Below are 22,638 nucleotides of genomic sequence, written 5' to 3' on the forward strand. Positions count from 1 at the left end.
TGGAGAGGACCATTTCCCCCAGCCAATCACTCGCCCGAACTCCTGACTCCACCCCCCATGCCCGGTTTTGGGCACAGGCGATTGGTCAGAAGTGAAAGCGCTCTCGCCCCCTCTCCCACCTCAGCAAATTCTGTTGGCGGAGGTAGGGAAGACGCCCCTCACTTGGGTGCTCCACATTCAGCACGCCGGGAAGACGCCCCTTAACGGGGAACCCCGATTGGCCACAGGGACGACCGCGGCCCCGCCCCCTCACTGAGGAAGTAAATAAAGCCTTCCTAGAATTTGCAGGCGCTCCACCTCCTCCAGTGCGTGAGGGGGTGTGGCCAGCGGTGGGGCGGGGTTAGGCAAAGATTTCCCTTTACGGGGCAAAGGAGATGGGGCCTGGGCGTGGGGGATAGGGTTTCTCTTCGGGGGCGGGGCTTGTGGGTCCCAGCTTTCCCGCCGACGGTTGGTCGCGTCACGTGACATGGGTTGGAAGATGGCGTCTCCCACAGAGGGTAAGAGCCGGCTTAGAGATCCTTCGCCTGCTCCCCTGGCAACTTCCGCTCACCATCTGCCGGTCGAACGTGGGCTCCTCTCTTTCCCCCTTCCACTTCTCTTCCTTGGGATGCGGGTGCGTCTTCAGCTTCGCCGATTCTTCACAGGTGCTCCGGAGGAGCTCAGTTTCCCCCGCCGAGTACCAGACGGGTGGAGGGGGGCACCCGCGAGAGAGACCCATCCCGGGCCCCGCCGCTCCCTTAGCCTCAGCTTCACGGAGGGCGGCGGCGGAGATACAGCTGGGGGAAAGGAGGTGCCTTATTGTAGCTTTCTTCTGGGGCGCCCCATGCAAGGGTTGGCTCTCTTAATCTTTGGTCGTCTGGAACTATTCCCTCCAACCGTAGCTGGGATTGGTGGCTGACCTCATCCTCTTTCTCCCCAGATTGGTACCGTTGTCCTGGCAGCTAGAGGAGCGGGGGACCTTCCCGGCCCCGCGCCAAGCGGGTCCCAAGGAAAATGAGAATTGAGCTTTTTAGTGTAGTTTGGTACACGACCCCGTCTCTCTTGCTTCCGCTGTATGTTTCCTCAGGCTGAGTGAACGATGTCTGCTTGTATATTGTCTTAAGGTGCAAGTCATCTCAGCAGCTAAGTTATGTTGGTATGGTATGCCCATGTGCTTTTGCGCTCGATCCTGCTTTGGAGAGTTAGGGTCTTGCAGTCATTTCTGCACTCAATTTTTTGCTTCTACTGCCCCCACGTCCGTTTCACTGATACGTAGTTTACCCTCCTCAAACCAACACATTTTGTGTTTGGAAGGAATCTTGGCAGTTCATTTCAGGAATGAGGAAATTGAGGCCAAGAACGCTGTACAGACGACATGTAGGGCATAAATGCTAGGCGCTTTGGGAGAGGAAAAGATTAATCAGACATGTAAATTCTTGCAGTTTTAGGTCTTAATTTAGATGTCACCTCCCAGAGAGGCTTTCCCAGAACATCTGGATATGCCCCTCTTCACCATGGTTCACTATCCCAGTGCCTTCGCTGTCAGCATAGTTATTCTGTTCACTTTGCCGCTTTCACACAGGACTATAAATTCTAGATCTGTCTTGTTCATAGTTGAAAGAATGTTACTTTGGCCGAAGTTTCAAGTTAAACCGAGTCTTAAATTTTTTGAGTGCAGGTAAACTGTGTAAGAAACTATGGGTGTTCATCGCGGCCACAGTGGCTCAGTGGTTGAGCGTCCACCTATGAACCAGGAGGTCACGGTTTGATTCCTGGTCAGGGCACATGCCCGGGTTGTGGGCTGGATCCCCAGTGTGGGACATGCAAGAGGCAGCCAGTCAATGATTCTCTCTCATCATTGATGTTTTTATCTCTCCTTTCCTCTCTGAAATCAATAAAAAATATATTAAAAAAAAAAGAAATTATGGGTTCAGAGTCAACAGAGATTCCTTCCCTTGCCTGGGTACCCTGTGGGTAAAATGTCCTTCTCTTGCCAGGAAAAAGAAACGAGTGGGGGTGACATTTAAATAGTCAGCCAAGGGAACGGGGAATTATTGTTTAGTGGGCACTGAGTTTCAGTTTGGGAAGGTGAAAAAGTTCTGGAGATGGATTGTGATAATGGTTGCACAACATTGTGAATGTACTTAATGCCACTGAACTGTACACTTACAAATGGTTAAAATGGTAAATTTCATTATGTGTATTTTACCACAGTTTTTAAAAAAGCCAAGTGATAGAAGAAGTAATTTCTGTTAAAATTTTAGTTTATTATGAGGTTATTTTTAGATTTCTAAGTTTTGGAGGTTTTAGAGCTGTATTCCTTGTATTTGATTTTGCCTGGTCTTCTCTCTCTTTTTTTTTCTCCTTTCTTGAACCAGGAAAAGTATTGGAAACATTATATATTTCTTCCTTTGATCTTTTAGCCATCTCCATTGCTACTCTTTGCACTCTTTATTTGTAAAAATTTTCAGTTTCATCTTTTACAAAGTTTCACTTCTCCACCTAATCTTTTTTTTAATCTGACAAAATCAAGTGGAGCACTTTGAACTTAAATTCAGTTTCTAAATAAGTATATAATCCTAAAATATTCCATTGCTTAGCTCTCTCACTTCTATTTTTAATGTTCTACCTGTCCTTGTCTTTAAAATTTAATTCAAATAATGTTGATTTGAAAAAGATTAGGTCATATACTCATTTGTCTTTTTTTAATTGAGTGATTTCAGAGAGAGGGAGGGAGGGATGGAAAAGAAAGAGAGAGAGAAACATTAATTTGTTGTTCCGCTTATTTATGTATTCATTTGTTGAATCTTGTGTGTTCCCTGGCTGGGGATCGAAACCTTGGCATATCTGGACAATGCTCTAACCAACTGAGATTCCCGGCCAGGACCTCATTTGTCTTTTTAATGCTAAATTTGCTGGGACTTTTTTGAAAAGGAGAAAGCTGAAATCAAGTAAGGCCATCTAATTACTTAATATATGAGAGTAAACCTCACAGCAGATTCTGAGTTATGCCCACAACTGTGGTTTTCATAAGGCCACCCCTCTTGGTTATTAGCTCCTACTCCCAATACGCTTATTTTTGTTATGGTTGAACTTCCCATTGGTAACATTCCTTGGAATTTGAAAACTGACACTTTGTGTAACACAGTTTTCCTTTCTTACCATTTTGGATGCTTTAATTAAGGCAATTTATTAGGGTCAAGTTCTTGACCAATTAGAATGCCATTGGAAATTCTCTTAGAACATTTGGGGGGCAAATTCAATTTAGAGAAAAGTTCATGTTGAAAACATTTATATACAGGTACACTTTCTAGGGAGTGAGTCCATAAGTCCATAGGTTTTTTTTTTTCTTTCTTCCAGATTTCAAAAGATTTGGCTTATTCAGAAAATGTTAAAAACTGTTTGTGTCATTAAATTAACTGATTTATGCAACTAGTTAGCATACTGAGCATATAATATGTACTCAACACATGTTAACTATTGTTGTTAATGTCCAGTATCTACTGTGTGCCCAGGCAAGAGTAGAGAGGAAATGGTGTCAAAGAATTAGGCTGGATCATATAGGATTTTATAGGGTGTGGTAGGTACAAATTTTACGAATTTAGCTGGAAAGAAGTCCTTTAAGTTGAAGAGTGACGAACTAATTGGCATTTAAAAAATCAGTTCTGGCTGATTTGGGGGTAGGGAGGAGAAGGGATAAGAATGGGAAAAGGGAGACCTGTTAAGAGGTTATTGAAGTCGTCCGGGAGAGAAATCATGGTTTCTTGGTTAATTAATTTGGTTTTCAGGTGTATTTTGGAGATAGTAACTAGTGGATTTACTAATGGTTGGTTATGGAAGGGTGAAGGAAAGAGAGTCATAAAGAATGGATGGCATCTGGGTTTTTGAGAACTGGGGTTTGTGGTAGGGCTATTTCTTGAGACATGGAGGACTGGGAGAGTATGGTTTTCAACATATTAGAATTAAGGGATTTTTCACATGTGAAAATGGAGAGAGATATCAAGTATTAGTTGGATACATAACTGCAGTTCAGGGAAAGACTGGGACTGGAAATATAAATATGGAGTCATTGGCACGGTAAAGGCTATGGGACTAGATGAGATCTTCTCATGAGACTTTAGGTGTGGAGAGTGAAGCCAGTTTAGGATGGGGCCTCAGTGAAAGAGGAGACTGAGGAAAAGGGGTCAGCGAGGAAGGAGAAGGACCAGCATAGTGGTTTTACAGAAGCTGGAGGTGGAGTGTTTCAGGGACAGTGGTCAGTGTGTGAAAGCTGCAAGGAGGTCACAAAGGAGAGAACCGAGAAGTGACCACTGGATTTAGCAACATAGGTCATAGATAACCTTGACAACAACAGTTTCCATGCATATAGGGACAGACGCCTGATTGTCATGGGTTAAGGAGAGAATGTGAGGTGAGGACGTAGAGACAGCAAGATAGATAACTCAAGAACTTTTGAGAGAAGGAGATAATGGGGTCAAGGAAGAACTTTTTCAAAGAAGGGAAATTCTAGAGCAGGCTTGCTTGCTGTTGAGTATGAAGCAGTAGAGATGGTAGAAACTGATTGTGCAAGAAAGATATTATTACTCATGATGATATCTTTGACGGAGCAAGAGAAGATGGAATTCAGAACCCTAGCAGAGGAGTTTGTTTGTCTTGAGAGCAGGGACACTCGATTGTAACTGGAGGAAAGTCTTAAGAGTATGAGTGAAGGTGCAGGTGGGTTTGCTGATACTCATTTTTTCTGACACCCCACTAAAACATTAGATATCAGAAAAGTGAGGTTTGATAAGGGAAAATGATATATTTTTACAACATTTAATTGCAATTATAGAACTCAGCTATCTAGACTTCCAGGTGAATGTTCCAGTATGTTATGTTCTTTGAGATTGAAATGTTTTAAAATGTAAATGAACATGTTTTGTGTCTTCTTGGCTCATCTGGGTATTTTGTTCTAGGGACGGATCTGGAAGCATCTTTATTAAGTTTTGAAAAACTTGATCGTGCCTCACCAGATCTTTGGCCAGAACAATGTAAGTTTTTGGTTTCTTTATATCAGAATCAATGCAGGAGAACCAGTGCTACATTGAAGGATATTTTTAAGGAGGTATCATTTAACGGCAATGGTTAAAATTTTAATTTTACTTCAAAGGGAAGAGAATGAATTCTGTGGTCCAATGTTCAGAATAGCTGTTTACTTTTTCAGGACACACTGTGACTTAGGAAATGATGGGGAGCCTTTAAAAGATAATCATTTTAAAAAATCTGTAATAAGTTCAGACAATATATATAGATACTTAACGTATTTCCTCACCTCCTTTGATCACTTATAAAATCACCATTAGTAGTTTGATACAACCCTTTTGACCTTTTATATACTTATTTAAATAAGCAAATAAATATATATTTTTAAGTATATAGAGGGTTTTTTTTTTTTTGTTTTTTGGGGGTATAACGATGGGGTCATATGTACATGGTCTACAGCTTAACTTATTCCACCTAGTAGTAGTAGTTTATTAATGGATCCTTCCATGTTAGTAGGTTTAAAGTTACTTAATTCTTTTAAAATATTGCATTGTATAAATATACTTTAGTTTATGTTTTCATACCCTATTTGGAAACCTAAATTATACCCAACTTTTGATATTACAAATAATTTAATGATAATGAATATCCTTGCACTAGGCACATGGGAGAGGATGACTGTGTATGAGAGTGCCCATTTACTCACATACTAGCTGATATTGAATGTTACTGATCTTTATTTTTAGTTTGTATTTCTCTGAGATTGAAGATTTTATTTATTTATTTATTTATTTATTTATTTATTTATTTTATATATTTTATTGATGTCAGAGAGGAAGGGAGAGGGAGAGAGAGAAACATCCAGGATGAGAGAATCATGGATCGGCTGCCTCCTGCACGCCCCCTACTGGGGATGGAGCCTGCAACCCGGGCATGTGCCCTTGACCGGGATTCGAACCCGGGACCCTTCAGTCCGCAGGCAGATGCTCTATCCACTTAGCCACACCGGCCAGGGCTGAACATTTTATTTTTACATATCTGGTTTTTTTATGTGATTCTTCCTGTAAGGCATTTAAATAAACAATTGGATTGGCAGAACAGCGTACCTACAAAGGAAATTGAAACTTTTATCTGATAAGAGATATTGTATCTTGCCACCCTCCCACTTAGCTAATTCCTGATCCTTCAAAGTTTAATTGATGAAGCTTTTCCTGCACCCTCACCCTCAGACTGATTTAGATTTCCTTTTTTTTTTCTGGTGATAGTGGGGTTGGGGGTCCTACCATACCATCTGGTATCTTTCTTGGAGAACTTAAGCAGTATTACAGTTATTGATTTACTCTCTCTTTCCTCTTCCAGAAAGTAGCTCTTTGAAGACAGGCTGTTTTCTTATTATTTGAATCTTCTATGTCTGGGACACTAAAATTGAATAAATAATGTTGTATCTTTTCTTTTTAGTACCAGGTGTTGCTGAATTTGCAGCTTCTTTCAAAAGTGTAAGTAATATTTTAATTACCTAATGAAGTTTATACCATGGTTTGCTCCTTGGTAACAGCTCAAATATCTCTTGTTTCTTTGTTTTCAAAAATAATGTCATAGTCTTTAAATCACTTTGTAACTACAGCCCTGGAAATCTGTTTTTATTATTATCATGTTAAATGATGATAATGCCTTCCTCTGTCCAAATGCTCTATTTTGGCATTTTGACCTTGTCTATTAGCCTCTTTTCTTAGCTTAAAAGCTTTTAACGAAAAGCAGTTGAAATAATTAATGTAATGCTAGCATTCTTTTTGCCCAAACTATGATTTTTTAAAAATAAATTATTTTATTGATTTCAGAGAAGGTAGAGGGAGAGAGAGATAGAAACATCAATGATGAGAGAGAATCATTGATGGGCTGCCTCCTGCAGCCCCCTACTGGGAATCGAGCGCGCAACCGGGCAGGTGCCCTTGACCGGTATTGAACCTGGGACCCTTCAATCTGCAGGCTGATCGATGCTCTATCCATTGAGCCAAACCAGCTAGGGCCCCAAACTATGATCTTGAAGCTTTTCTCTTTTGTTATGTGATGCATATGACCTTAACTTATATACCTCCTTAGAGGATTTCTGAAATTTCTCAGTGGCTCATCAGAAACCTAAGGAAGAAATCCATTAAGCCACAACTTTTCTATTTGCAGGGCAGCAGGAATTGTGCTAGATGCTGTACACATGTTCTCTTCTATATTCCCACAACTAGGAGAATATGATGATTATAATATTAGCTACCACTTATTTACCATGTGCCAGGCACTGTTCTAAGCACTTACATATATTACTTAACCTTCACAAAACTATATGAGGCATTTTACAGACCAGGATATAGGCACAGAGAGAGTAAGTAGGTTACCCAAGGATATAGGCTACATGTGCCAGAATCAGGCTTTGAACCCGTTAGTCTGATTACTGGCATCCACACTCTTATTTTGCTTGTTTGGTTTTTTTGTTAATCCTCACCCAAGGGTATTTTCCATTGATTTTGAGAGACAGAGAGAGAGAAACATCAATCAGTTGCCTCCTGCATATACCCCAACTAGGGATCAAACCCACACCCAAGGGTATTTTCCATTGATTTTGAGAGACAGAGAGAGAGAAACATCGATCAGTTGCCTCCTGCATATACGCCAACTAGGGATCAAACCCACAACCTGGGTATGTGCCCTGACCAGGTATCGAACTGGAGACCTTTTGGTGCACAAGACGATGCTCAACCAACTGAGCCACACTGGCCAGGGCCTGAATCTATTTCTTAACTATCTGTGGCCTCAGCAACTTTTCTAAAATTTTTGAGCCTTAGTTTTCTCAGTTAAAACTACCTCATAGGATTCTTAATGCCATAATGCAAGTTAAAACACTTTGCATAATAAACAATACACGTAGCTATTATTACTAGATCAGCTTTTGACTCGTGGATGGAGTAGAAAGTATCTGATTTAATTTTCTTACATTCTCATTCATACCGACTTTTCAGTTTAGTTCATTGTATCTGGTAACAACTAAGTCTTTTGAATCATAAATATAAATAAGTGGTTTTTAAATAACTTTTATTATAGTATGGTATTTTTTGAAAATCTGATTAAGAATCTATACCTTTTCCCTAGAAATATGGACATACATATTGAGTTTTGTTTCTAGGGGGCCAGGGTCATATCAGGATCCCAGGTTAAGATCTCCCTGTATAATCTGTTTCCAGAAATGGTGAATTTGACCTATAATAGCCTTCTAGGGAAAGTAGTATAGAGTAGTGGTTTCTGAACTCATACTACATGGATTTTGAATCCTGGGTCCACTAGCTGTGTGACCTGAGGCAAGTGATTTATAATCTTCCTGTACATTTGTTTTTTCATTTGTAAAATGAGGGTAATAATACCTACTTCATAGGGTTGATTTGGAAATTAAATGACATAATGCATGTAAAGTGTTTTGCTTGTTGCATAGTGCTAAGTAAATATTACTTTTTTAAAAAAGAAAAGGGCTTGCCCTAGCTGGTTTGGCTCGATGGATAGAGCATCAGCCTCTGGACTGAAGGATCCCAGGTTTGATTCCAGTCAAGGGCACATGCCTGGGTTGCGGGCTCGATCCCCAGTGTAGGGCATGCAGGAGGCGCCGATCAATGATTCTCTCTCATCATTGATGTTTCCATCTCTTTCCCTCTCCCTTTCTCTCTGAAATCAATAAAAATATATTAAAGGAGGGGCGGGGGCTCAAAACTGAAGTAATGTTTCTCACCTGTACTCCTACCTGCACAACAGAATCATCAATATGCAGCTATGGAGCCTTTAAAAAGTACATATGTAATGTTCCTTGCTCTGTCCTCTCCAATGGACTCTTCCCCCACCTCTGATATTCTAATCCTTGCATCTAGGGTATGGCCAGGTCATTTGTATTTGTTGTTGTTGTTACATCATAGGGTTGAAACTAGGGTTGAAAACTGTTGCCTAAAGCTATTCTAGAAAGGGACTCTTTCAGATTTTGTAAGTTCACTTTCAGAAATGAGAAAATAACTTAAAATTCTAAAGTTTTCTAAAACACCTGCTATAAAATGAAATTTCAAGTGATGACCGTTACAGTGTTCTTGCAAATTGAGGATTTTCTCATTCTTGATTCTTCTTTAAATCTTCTCCTCTGCTAGAAAATATTACTTACTGATTATTGTTTCAAACATTTCAGTTGGAGGTTTTCACCAGAACTGAATCTCAAGTAATTTCTTTTAATTGCTATACTAACCTGTTATGCATGAAATAATGACAATAGTCAGACCTAATTCTTCCAAGATCATTTCTCTGAGACCACCTTTAAGGATGAGCAGTATTATTTTGTAAGGTGATTATTTATAGGCCGTATCTGAACCTGGAGAAATCAGGGTTTTAGAAATTATAATTTGCCAGTATTTTCACACAAACTGAATGCTATGTGACAAGCTACCTATAAGAAGGAAGAGTAGGGTCTCTTCACACTTTGTATGTAACTGAGTGGATATATTCTTATTTTTTGACAGCCTATTACTAGCTCGCCACCCAAATGGATGGCTGAAATAGAACGTGATGACTTCGACATGTTGAAAGGTAAGCTATGCTGGTGACTTCTAGCTTTTAACTTGATATTTATGCTCTCCCACAGACCACCTTCCTAGTTTTTCTCTGACTGTTCCCTTGAAAGTATTCTTAGCTCACTCAAACTGCCTACCTAACTATCCTTATTAATAGTTCTTCATGTCTAAATGCCTTTCTTAACTTTTCCATGTGTAGCAATCCTTCTAATTTAAGACCTGCTCATAATGATTTTATCTGCTGGTAAAGTCCTTTAATATACTTTTGTTTTGTATAATGCTTACAGTTAACTAAAAGCTCTCGCATAAATTTTCTCATTTCTCATAAAGGTCCTGTGAGATAGGTATGATGATATCTAAGGTTCAAAGGGTTAACTTAACCAAGATTTGTTAGAGTGAAAAAATTTAAACTCTTATTTTAAGTCTTGTCTCTTACCACTAAATGCTTATTTAGGCTTTACTGCTATATGTTGTTGTCAGTACTATTAATTGACAATCCCTTCATAGGTAAGACCTGTCTTATTTTATTCTTTCCAATCAATTACTCCAATAAAGAATACTATAAGTAGTGATTATTGTTGTTTGATAAATGACTTGGAACTGAACCACAAGTGGAAATTTAAATTAAAAAACATTAATTTTCCTTGATTTTTGCTCTGCTTTATTTATTTATTTTTTAATCATCCTCCGATGATAAGATTCATGATGATTGTGAAGTAATAGACTGAAATGAAGGTAAAAATTGGATGCTTGAGCTATTTAAGCAGCTGAACAGATCAAGAAAGTCTACTGCTTATGCCAGATATTGATGATAGGTGGGAGAAAAAAACACCTTTATTTGATTTCAAAGGTAATTCATTGTTCTGCATGAAATGCTTAAATGCAGGTTCCCCTCCTCCAGCCCTGGAAGTATTAAGTCTCAAGGGCATTTCAGGTTCATTGTTCTAATGTTCCAAACAGACATTTATATGCCATCAATATGCATTTTCTAAGGAAACTTTAAATTTTTAATGAGAGATATAGCATAATGTATCATATGAATTGACCTGTATCTTAAACCTAAAAGGAATTTTGTGCTATGCTATTTAAATGAAAATCTGGGAAAGTAAATTGTTGTTTTTTAAGTATACTGTCTTTTTACCTAGTAAACTTAAAATTTTTTATAGGTATTTGATTTGAATGGAAAGTTTGAGTTAATATTTAGTTTTTGTTTTCTAAACTTAGGGAAATGGGGGAACAGTACATGTTTTGTCACTGTTTTATTAATTGAAATAATAAGGACTAATAAAAGACAGTGGAGTTAAGTGTCCATTTTTCAAGACAGATCTGTCTATAGGCTTTCTCAATGCTATGTGGAGTCACAAGGTTTGATACTTGCATTGTGAATTCATTTTGTATGATAGACAAAATGAATGTTGTTAAAGGATCCTTAAGATAAAACATAATTTGCTAACTCCTCATATTGGGTAAGCTCAATTTTGCATTAGTGGGAAAAATTCAAGTGTGTGTGTGTTGGGGGGTGCCGGGGGGATGGTTGGAGGAGAAAAGAAATGGGTTTATGTTCTTATTTGATAAAAATTAAAGCTTAAAATTTTGTATAAGAATGATTTCCATCTCAAATGAGTTGTTATTAGAGAACAGTGGATAGAAATGGTATTGAAATAAATGATTCTATTTCAGAACTGGGGAGCCTCACCACAGCTAATTTGATGGAGAAGGTACGAGGCCTACAGAACCTGGCCTATCAGCTGGGGCTAGATGAGTGTGAGTACCCAGATCACATTAATTCAGGGTTGCCTGTTGTATATTTCATGATGAGCTCTAGCTGTAATACAGATGTCTGTATAACATTTTATGAAGGTAAGATGTTGTTATAATCTAAAATGTGCCTTTTATGATAGAGTATGCTGGAATAATTACTGAGTTTACTAGGGGACATTTATTTTTCTCTGTACAGTAAAAATATATTGGAAATTCTTTCAGTTTTAAGTGATAGAATGTCCAATCATACTAGCTTAAGCAAAAGAAGAACTTTATTAGTTCACATAAAACAAAATTGCTTTTGTTTTACATCTCAAGACTTTGTTTCACTCATGCATTAGTCTTATTCTCTGCTGCTGCAGATAGCTTTTTCCTAGAACTGGGACAAGTGGCCAAAATGAGCTCTAATTTATGTCTTTAAATTTCATAGTCCCCAAAGAAAGAACATCTTTTCTGAACATTCCAAAAGAAAGGTCCTGGGAGGACTCTGACTGTTCCATCTTGGCTCACATACCTACCCTGCAACCAGTCCTTTAGCCAGGTAGCATGGAGCACTCTGATAGATCAGGCCTGGGTCCTAGGTGCAGACACAGATTGAAAGGCTTAGTCTAAATCAAATTACACAGAATGAGAGAGAACAATTGATTCCTCAAAGGACGGGATAGATAGCAGACCAAAAACATAATCTGTACCTTGAGCATGGTTCTAAAAGATCTCACTTGCCCGGCCAGTGTTACTCACTGGTTGAGCATTGATGTATGAACTGGGTGGTCATGGTTTGATTCCCATCAGGGCACATGCTGGGTTGCAGGCTTGATCCCCAGTAGGGGTGTGTAGGAAGCAGCTGATCATTGATTCTCATCATTGATGTTCCTATCACTCTCCCTCTCCCTTCCTCTCTGAAATCAGTAAAATACATTAAAAAAATAAATTAAATAAAGATCTTACTATTCCTATCTGTTCTTCATTATTTTAGTTTAAAATTATTTCTTTACTAGAGGCCTGGTGCACGAATTCATACACGGGTGGGGTCCCTCGGCCTGGCCGGTGATCGGGCTGATAGGGGCCTATACGGGCCATGGGAGGTTGGCTGTGGGAGTGCACTGACCACCAGGAGGCAGCTCCTGCGTTGAGAGTCTGCCCCCTGGTGGTCAGTTTGCGTCATAGTGATCGGTCGTTCAGTCACTTAGGCTTTTATATAAATAGATAGATAAATTATATCTCTTCCTATATTGTATTCATTTTAAAATTAGAAAAGGAATTGTAGAAAATTTTCACTTTGTAATTGAAAGAGATATTCAACATAAATAGAGTGGTTAGAACTTTGTTCTCAGTAGGTACCTCTTGAGACCTTCATAAATTCATAGTTCTGAGAGGCTATTACAGTTTACTAGAGGCCCGGTGCACAACATTCGTGCACTTGAGGTGGGGGAGGGTCCCTCAGCCTGGCCTGCGCCCTTTTGCAGTCTGGGAGCCCTTGGAGGATGTCCGACTGTTGGCTTAGGCCCGTTCCCCATGGGTCTAAGCTACCACCGCTGCACTCGTCAGCTGTCAGCCGGCTTCTGGCTGAGTGGCACTCCCTCTGTGGGAGCGCACTGACCCCCAGGGGGCAGTTTCTGTGTTGAGCACCTGCCCTTCGGTGGTCAGTGCACATCATAGCAATAGGTCGTTCCACTGTTTGGTCAATTTGCACATTATCCTTTTATTTATTTTTAATTTATTTTTTATTTTTATATATTTTATTGATTTTTTTACAGAGAGGAAGAGAGAGGGATAGAGAGTTAGAAACATCGATGAGAGAGAAACATCAATCAGCTGCCTCTTGCACACCCCCTACTGGGGATGTGCCTGCAACCAAGGTACATGCTCTTGACCGGAATCGAACCTGAGACCTTTCAATCTGCAGGCCGACGCTCTGTCCACTGAGCCAAACTGGTTTCGGCAGCCTTTTATTATATAGGATAATTTTCTTCAAAAATGCAAGTTTTGTACTGATTAGAGGATGGATTAGAGCAATTCTAAAATGTTTCATAAATTATTTTTCTTGTTTACAGAGCATATGGTGGGTTTTTATGCATCATTGATTTAAGTTACTTCCAAATTCAACATTTAACTTTAAAATTTAATTTAGAGCCTATGGTTTTTGACTGATAGTCATCACTTCTTTAGCCCTCTTTATCTTTTCTTTGTTTCCATTATTGTGATTAACATTGGCTCTGTTTTTCTTTTTTTACCAAGAAAACATTTTTGAATCACTTTGTGAATCAAGAAGCAGAGAACAACAAACTGCTTTGAGATATGGTTGCTAGGTGCTCTGCTAGGTTCACTCATTGTGACCTAACTTCTCTATGTACTGTGTATTTCTTGTGGTTGAAGTTTATGTCTTGGTAAAATTACTAATTACCAGATATGTCATAGACCTCCAGGGTTTATAATGAAAAAGCAAATCGTTGATTATTAAATTCATGAATGCAAGGCTTGTATAATATAGAAATTGATTCTCTTTCTAGCTCTGGATAATAAATGCTGTAATAATAATAATGATCAATCCTTTATCTCTCCGTGTCAAATTTTTTATAAAATAAATTTTATGCTCAGTGTATCAAGAAGATGCTATATCATCGAATATATTGATTGATAATGTTATCTCTGGTTAGTTATAGTTGAAATTGCTATATTTTCTCTGAATAGTTTTTCTGCTTTCCTACTGAGAAAGATAATGAAGTGAGTTGGTGTGGGGGTTTTTCACTACTTTTAATTATGGAAAATTTTAAACATATACCAAGGTAGAGAGACTAAAATAGTGACCTCATGTACTCATATCTGGCTTTAATAGGCAACATGGGCAATCTGTTTTACTTATATCAACCTCCCATGATTCTTTTAAAGCAATTCTCAGGCATCAGATTACCTTATTGTCAAATAACTTCACATGTGATTTCAAAAGACAAGGACCTTCCCTCCCTCCCTTCCTTTCTTTCTGTCTTTCTTTCTTTAATGTAACTGCAATCCCATTATTATGCCTAAAATTTTTTTAGCAAACTTGCTTAATATCATCAAATACCCAATTAAGATTCAGATTTCCCTGGTTGACTCATAATTGCTTTTATACAGTTAGCTTGTTTAAATCAGTATCTAACTAAGGTTCATATACCATATTTGGTGGCTATGTCTCTTAAGTCTCTCTTATTTATTTATTCATTTATTTTTAAAATAGTTTTTATTGATTTCAAAGAGAGGAAGGGAGATGAAGAGAGAGATAGAAACATCAATGATGAGAGAGAATCATTGATCGGCTGCTTCCTGGATGCCCTACACTGGGGATTGAGCCTGCAACCCTGGCATGTGCCCTGACCTCCTAGTTCATAGGTCAGTGCTCAACCACTGAGCCATGCCAGCCGGGTTCTTTTATTTATTTTTTTATTACTATTTTAAAATATGTTTTTACTGATTTCAGAGAGAGGAAGGGAGAGGGAAATAGAAACATCAGTGATGAGAGAGAATCATCAATTAGCTGCCTCCTGCACACCCCCTACTTGTGATTGAGCCCACAACCTGAAAATCAAACTGTGACCTCCTGGTTCATAGGTCAATATTCAACCAATGAGCCACACCAGCCAGGCTTAAGTCTCTTTTAATCTGTCATAGTTCCTCCTCCCTTTTATTTTCCCTTGTCATTTATTAAACCTAGTTATTTGTTCAGTAGCATTTTCCATATTCTAGATTTTGTTGCTTACCGTCCCTATGGTAGTGCATAGATAGATACAGGCTTGGTTTTTATTTTGGCAAGAATCTTACCTTATAATAGAGAAACATGCAAATTGACCGCACCTCCGCTATGCCCACGATTGGCCGGCAGGAGGCTGGGGGCGGGACTCCGGGTGGCATATCCGCCGTTGAGAAGATCAAGATGGCGGTGCCCAGTGGCCGGGCCCATGCCGCCGCTCCCCGGGGTGCCTGGGGCGATCGGCACCCTGGGGGGGGCGTGGCCGGGCCCATCGGCACCCCGGGGGGGCGTGGCCGGACCCATGCCGCTGCTCCCGGGAGTGCCTGAAGCGATCGGCACCCGGGGGGTGGGGGGGCATGGCCGGGCCCATGCCGCCGCTCCCGGGGGTGCCTGGGGCGATCGGCCACCTAGGGGGGCTGTCAGGGCCCCTCCCGCCCCTCCCTGGGGTCCCGGGGTTGATCGGCCACCTGGGGGGGCGTGGCCCTGCCCCTTCCGCCCCTCCCGGGGGTCCCGGAGGGCTATCGGCCACCCGGGGGGGCGTGGCTGGGCCCCTCCCGCCGCTTCTGGGGGTCCCAGGGGCCGAGGCTTTCTGGGCCTTGGGCACCAGCGGGGAGCCTGCACCGATCGCAGGAAACCACTGGGGGTCGGCTCCTGTGATCGGTAGCAGGGACGCTGGGTGCGGCGAGCCCAAGGCCGGGAAAGCCTGGGGCGGAGGCTTTCCCGGCCTTGGGCACCAGTGGGCAGCCTGCACGGATCGCAGGAAACCACTGGGGGTCGGCTCCTGCGATCCTTAGCAAGGATGTTGGGTGCCGCCCAGCCCAATGCCACCGCCTGGGGCCAAGCCCCGACCCTGAAAAAGGCAGAAGGCGGTGGCCACAGCCAAGGCCTGGGTCCCTGGTGCCGGCAGAAAACTGGTGCAGGCAGCCAGGTGAATGAAGGTCTATTGCACGAATCTTCGTGCAAACGGGCTACTAGTATTTCATAAGTATTGTATACATTTATCAGAAGGTATATAATGTCTGTCTCTCTTTGTGATATTAAGGTTAATTATTTGGTAAAGATATTGTTAGCCTGATTTATTATTCATTGTAAAATTCGCCATTAGCATTGCATCAGAGTTTTAGCAACCTTTGATAACTGCCTAAGTCCACTATTTTATTATAGGTTTCAAAATGATAATATTCTAATTCTGTCATTTCATTTTACTAGCTAGAATTTTTCTATGATGGTCTTTATTTTAGTAGCTGTTTATTATTACCTTGAAAGCTATTTTTACTGAAAAAATTATTCTTTCTCTTTATCAGTTTTTAGAATGAATCAGTTCCCTAAGCATCAATAAAGTCAATTTTAATGGCTTTCCACTGAATCAGAAACTTGGTTTGGTTTGTTCTAGTTTTAGTTTTTAATTCACACAGTTAAAATCATTATTACTGTTAAGGGTATTTCTAAAACTTAAGGCTTTGTAGGTGGGGAGATTTAAAGTCAACTAATCAGCCACCTTATGCACTGAACCAAAACTATGCAACAGAAATGCTCATTTCTGCCAGATAAGTCCCATGAGCACAGCTGAGATTTTTCAAAATTATTTTCTAGTTCAAAATTCAGTCTCATTTAAACTTCTGTAGCAGTGATTTGCAACCGATTGTCATTTGCTTTGATCATAAGGAATTAGTTGACATATTTAGAATATAGATTTTATATTTAGACTTAGAAAGAATTACATTGATATGGATCAGACTTCTTGGGTATAGACTCTCTTTGTTTTATTGTGTATAGTGTATTTGCATAAAAACAAGATTTTTTTTTTGTCCTTATAGATTATTCATCTACTCTAGAGGTTGACATTTACTTGATGCCCTAATCTGGTATTTCGATGTCTCAATCCTCTTTTCTACATTAATTGAGAGGATGACATGGATGAAAAATAAGCAATAGGAACTGATGAATCCCCCAGGACCAGTTATCCTGTTTTCATGCAAATATCTGCACTGATAAAGATGATGGAAAGCAAAAAGATGCAAAAAATATTTGTCCTTAAAACATGATTGTTTGTCACTTCTCTAGAGCATTGTTAAATGTTAGTATAGAAATAATGTGAACCTTCTTGGGCTGATAATAACTAGATTGTGTCTTTTGAAAGGCAAACCCTGCCCTTTGATTTGGTACATGATTATGTCTCATAACCCTTTTGGTGTGCAGATTTGGGAATGCAATAATTTTTTGTATAGGGGCCTCTTGGCTTGATTTGGGCAGTTAATTTACATGAAATTCTCATGATATATATAGAAATACAAAAAATTGTAAACTGCCTTACCGTATAAAGAATTCCATTTCTGTTACTTTCATCTGAGCTCAGTGTCCTTTCTGTTTTGTACTGGAACTGTTGTAGTCACTTCTTATTGGTGTAGTCACTTCTTATTGCCTGCCTCTCAACTACCTCATCCCAGTCTCTCTTGTTTGCCACTACCAGATTAATTTTTCTGAAGTATCATTTCTTCAGTTTGTCCTTTGCTCATAAGTCATTAGCAGTACTTCATTACCCATATGATAAAATTCAGATTCCTTTGCATGGCATTCAAAATCCTCTATACCAAGCATGTTAAACATGCGGGCCGCAGGCTGCATGTGGCCCACAATGCATATTTTTGCGGCCCAGCCAATATAATGGTATGTAAGAAACATTTTAATAAAAATTCCGTAACTTAATTTTTACAATATTCTTTTATACATAATCTATCTATATATATAAAAGGCTAATATGCTAAGTATCTGTCAGGGTAATGACGTCCTGTGGCAATGCCCAGCTTCCCCTCTCCCTAGCAGCTAGCCTCCTTGAAGTTTCTTCAGCCCAGGAACACGACTTGCTTTATAGCCAGGTGGAAATATTTTACACTTTAACCAAATGTCTGTGAAGTGTTTTACAATGCCTCATCTCATTTGATCCTTACAGAAGTGCTGGAGTAGGTAGATAGGAGACTCAGTGGAATCCCATTTTCTTTTCATTAGCTGGAAAATGGAGATTTAGAAAGCTTAGAAACTTGACCCAAATGAAAAGAAGTAAGAAATGGTGGACCTTGAAAATGACTTCAGGTTTTCTCACTACACAGAATATAGTCAAACACTGCTGCAGTTAAATATTTTACCCTTTGTTCTCCCTGCGTGATCTACAATAATAATCAGCTTCATGTTGATATTTACTGCTGTGCTGCTGACAATTGCCTGAAAGAGAAGTTGAGGTGCTTCACTGGGCTGGAAAAAGTTTAGCTAAATCAGAAAGCAGGTCTAATTAAGCAAGTTTATTCTATACTAGAGGCCTGGTGCATGAAAATTCATACACTGGAGGGGAGTCCCTCAGCCTGGCCTGCCCCCTCTCACAGTCTGGGAGCCCTCAGGGGTGGGAGGCAACCCGGTGATCAGGGAAAGGTGATGCCCCCATCACACCTCTGCTGCTGCCACTGCCGGCAGCGCAAGCCTTGGCTGGCCCTGGTTACCTGAGCCTCGGGCAGCCCTGGGCAGCTGGGTAGCCACCATCCGAGGCTTGCCTGCACCTCGGGTGTCGGCTGGGCAGCTGCCATCTGAGGCTTGCCTGCGTCTTGGGCTGGCCCTGGGCGGCTGGGGGGCTGAGGGGCCTGGAGGACTCTGAAGGCAGGTGTGTGTAGTGGCCAGACCCTCCTGGGGGCGGGCCTGGCCATGCACATACCTGCCACCCTGGCGGGGCTGAGGGAACTGGGCGCCACCATCTTGTGGCTGTGGGCACCGCCATTTTTTGAGGGCATGGCAGTCAATTAGCATATTCCCTCCTTATTGGCTGTGGGCACCATCATCTTTGTGAGGGCGTGACAGTCAATTGGCATATTCCCTCTATTAGATAGGATATATAAAAGTCTAAGTTGATTCGTGCATGCGTGATACATATAAAGCTCTTGCTGGTGCCAATTGCACGTGTGTGTTTCAATCTGTCTGTCATTGTCGATCGTAAATTTGGTTGACACTTCTATTATAGAGAAAGGGTGAATAGTGATATTAAAATATTTCTTCGAATTAATTTCCTTTCAATGTGCACGAATTCGTGCACCGGGCCACTAGTTATTAATAACGAACTACAACGTTCGCTGATGACTGATTACTGCAATCGTGTTGCATTCATTTCCCTTATGCGCCTTATGCACAGGCGCACCATTTCTCTCCACTAATACTAGCAGCAACTGATTACTACAAACGTGTTGCATTCATTTCCCTTATGTGCCTTACGCACAGGCGCACCATTTCTCTCCAGTAATACTAGCAGCAAATATTTTAGCAGCCGATTGCCATGTCATTAGTCTTGCACTGACTTGTTTGGTGTGCGCAGCAGGAAATATTTCACTTTCGGAGAACAAGAAAAATAGGGTTATTTGCATTACGCTTATTAATTTGTGCAGTTATTCAGTGTCTGATAAGTTAAATTCAAGAAAAAAATATTAATTTTTATTAAAATGTTCTATTATTTTATGTTAACAATTATTCATTTATTCCAGCCCTTTGTATTGAGCATGTCTCTATTGAAATAAACCTATGTTTCTATGAAAATTGAAGGTTTTGTTTTTTTGCGGCCCACATAAACTTAAACCTTGTTTATTTGGCCCGTGTTAGCCTTCGAGTTTGACATGCTTGCTCTATACTCTGGCCCTAGCCTAATCACTAGCCTACCAAAATACCATGCACTGTTCCCATTTGAAATACTCATTCTTCCCAGAACACTTGCCCATCTTCTTAATTCTGTTCATGCTATTATTCCTTTTTCCCAGAAAGTTCTCCCTGACCTAGTTCTAGTATTATAACTTTTATTCATCCTTCATTATTCTGCCCAGTATTTACCTCTTTTATCAGTTTTTCCTTTTCATACTTGATATGAAAAGTGAACTCTTTTAGTCTCCCAAATTACTCAAGAACAGTTTATTTTGTATGACACTTTTACCATTTTGGGAGATTTTTGGTACATCTTATCTCTTGGATTGATTATAACTATATAGTAAGAATCATATTTTTGTGCTGTCTTTGTAACCCATAGAGTACCTGGTATATAGTAAATGTGCAATGCATATTTTTTGATTAAAGAATGATCAACTGCAGATGCCTTCAAATGAAATGACAGAATTTTTCTAATGAAATTCATTGACTTAAAACTGAAAAGGTAGAAATTATTCTATTTCTGGATGATTTTTGTGTGTGTGTTTTAGTGATGAGAAAAGTAAGAAGGCATTTTAATATCTGGAATTTTTCCTCTATGACAGTGGATGATCAACCACACATAGTAAAGAAAGTGTGAAGCTTGTTGATAATGGTTTGTTCTATCTTATGCCTGAACCCTACTCCATCACAATCATGACCTGGGCATGATCCTGACTTAGTCTTGTAAGTTGCAACATTATATAGCTTGCTTTATTCCTAAGATCCATTGGACTATTGTGAATCTTATTGAATACTACTGATTCTCTGCCGTTTTTACTCTTAAGAACCCTCCTCCCCCAATCCCTTAAAGCTATAAACATTTTAGTAGTCAAGCAGGTTACCTATTTACTGGCTATCTTCAAAATACTTTAAAATAGAATGACAGCAGATCATGTCATTTGAAACTTAGGATAAAGCTTGGGGCTCTCCATGGTGTTTTTGTTGTTGTTGTTTTTTCTAAATATATTTTATTGGTTTTTAACAGAGAGGAAGGGAGAGGGATAGAGAGCTAGAAACATCGATGAGAGAGAAACATCCATCAGCTGCCTCCTGCACACTCCCTACTGGGGATGTGCCCGCAACCAAGGTACATGCCCTTGACCAGAATCGAACCTGGGACTCTTCAGTCCGCAGGCCAACGCTCTATCCACTGAGCCAAACCAGTTTCGGCTTGTTGTTGTTTTTAATAACAGCTTTGTTGAGATATAATTTATATACCCTCCAATTCACTTTTTTAAAAAAATATATATTTTATTGATTTTTTTTACAGAGAGGAAGAGAGAGGGATAGAGAGTCAGAAACATTGATGAGAGAGAAACATGGATCAGCTGCCTCTTGCACACCCCCTACTGGGGATGTGCCCGCAACCAAGGTACATGCCCTTGACCGGAATCGAACCCGGGACCCTTGAGTCCGCAGGCCGACGCTCTATCCACTGAGCCAAACCGGTTTCGGCTACAATTCACTTTTTTAAAAAAATATTTTTATTGATTTCAGAGAGGAAGGGAGAAGGAGAGAGAGAAACATCAATGATGAGAGAGAATCATTGATTGGCTGCCTCCTGCATGCCCCACACTGGAGATCGAGCCCCAAACCCAAGTATGTGCCCTGACCAGGAATTGAATCTTGACCTCATGGTTCCTAGGTTGTTACTCAACCACTGGACCAAGCCGGCCAGGCCACAATTTACATTTTTATAGTGTGTAATTCAGTGATTTTTAGTATATTCAGAGTTTTTGCAACACAAGCAGTTTTAGAACCTTTTATCACTACCAAAAGAAACTACCCATTAGCAGTCACTCCCCATTTCCTTCCACCCCTAAACTCAATAGGCATAAGAGCAGGACTAATAAATGAGTTGAATAAAGTGCAGGATATAATATGCATGTACAGAAACCAATTGTATTTCTCTACAGTAGCTAATCTGTCTGTATGAATTTGCCTAGCCTGAACATTTCATATAAATGAAATCATACAAAATGTGGTCTTTTGTGACTAGTTTCTTTCACTTAACATAGTGTTTTCAGTGTTCTTCTATGTTGTAGCATGTATCAGTACTTTATTTCTTTTTTGGCTAAAGAATGTTTTATTGTATAAATACAGTTATTCACTAGTTATCCACATATTTATCCACCAGTTGATGGACATTTGAGTTATTTTCACTATTTGGCTGATGTGAATAATGCTACTATGAACTTCAAGTACAAGTTTTTATGTGGGTTTATCTTTTCATTCTGTTGAATTTTATAACTAGGAGTGGAATTTCTGGGTCATATGGTAACTCTACCTCTGACCTTTTTTTTTTTTTAATATATTTTATTGATTTTTTACAGAGAGGAAGAGAGAGGGATAGAGAGTTAGAAACATCGATGAGAGAGAAACATCGATCAGCTGCCTCTTGCACACCCCCTACTGGGGATGTGCCCGCAACCAAGGTACATGCCCTTGACCGGAATCAAACCTGGGACCCTTGAGTCCGCAGGCCGACGCTCTATCCACTGAGCCAAACCGGTTTCGGCTACCTCTGACCTTTAAGGAACTGTCAGACTGTTTAAAATACTGGGTGTACCAGCAGTGTACAAGTGTTTCAATTTCTTCATATCCTTGGCAATACTTGTTATTTTTTGTTTAAGGAAATTATTATCATATCCATCTTAATGGATGTGAAGTGGTAGCTCATGATTTGGAATTACATTTGTCTAAAACTAATGATATCACACATGTTATTTGCTTATTGGCCAATTGTATGTCTTCTTGGAAAACTGTCTATTTAGATCTTTGTCTACTTTTTTTTTTTTAATCCTCACCAGAGGGTATTTTTTCCTTTGATTTTAGAGATAGTAGAGGGAATGA

At 40.0% G+C, this 22,638-nt stretch overlaps 1 protein-coding gene across 2 annotated transcripts in view; it reads left to right on the forward strand.

Moving 5' to 3' along the window:
* Positions 1 to 382: 382 nt before the first annotated feature.
* The window catches only part of LIN52 (lin-52 DREAM MuvB core complex component), a 93,492-nt gene continuing 71,236 nt past the window's right edge, over positions 383 to 22,638 (forward strand). The window contains exons 1-5 of one of the 2 annotated variants that reach the window (XM_079767611.1): positions 383 to 497; positions 4,935 to 5,009; positions 6,460 to 6,497; positions 9,537 to 9,603; positions 11,268 to 11,351. In XM_079767611.1, coding sequence (XP_079623737.1) covers positions 467 to 497; positions 4,935 to 5,009; positions 6,460 to 6,497; positions 9,537 to 9,603; positions 11,268 to 11,351 — 295 coding nt within the window. In that variant the 5' untranslated portion in view covers positions 383 to 466. Of the gene's footprint in view, positions 498 to 4,934; positions 5,010 to 6,459; positions 6,498 to 9,536; positions 9,604 to 11,267; positions 15,399 to 22,638 lie in introns of those variants that run through there. The other variant, XM_079767610.1, reaches the window with a different exon arrangement.

Source organism: Cnephaeus nilssonii, assembly GCF_951640355.1.
Source record: "Cnephaeus nilssonii genome assembly, chromosome: 4".
NCBI lineage: Eukaryota > Metazoa > Chordata > Mammalia > Chiroptera > Vespertilionidae > Cnephaeus > Cnephaeus nilssonii.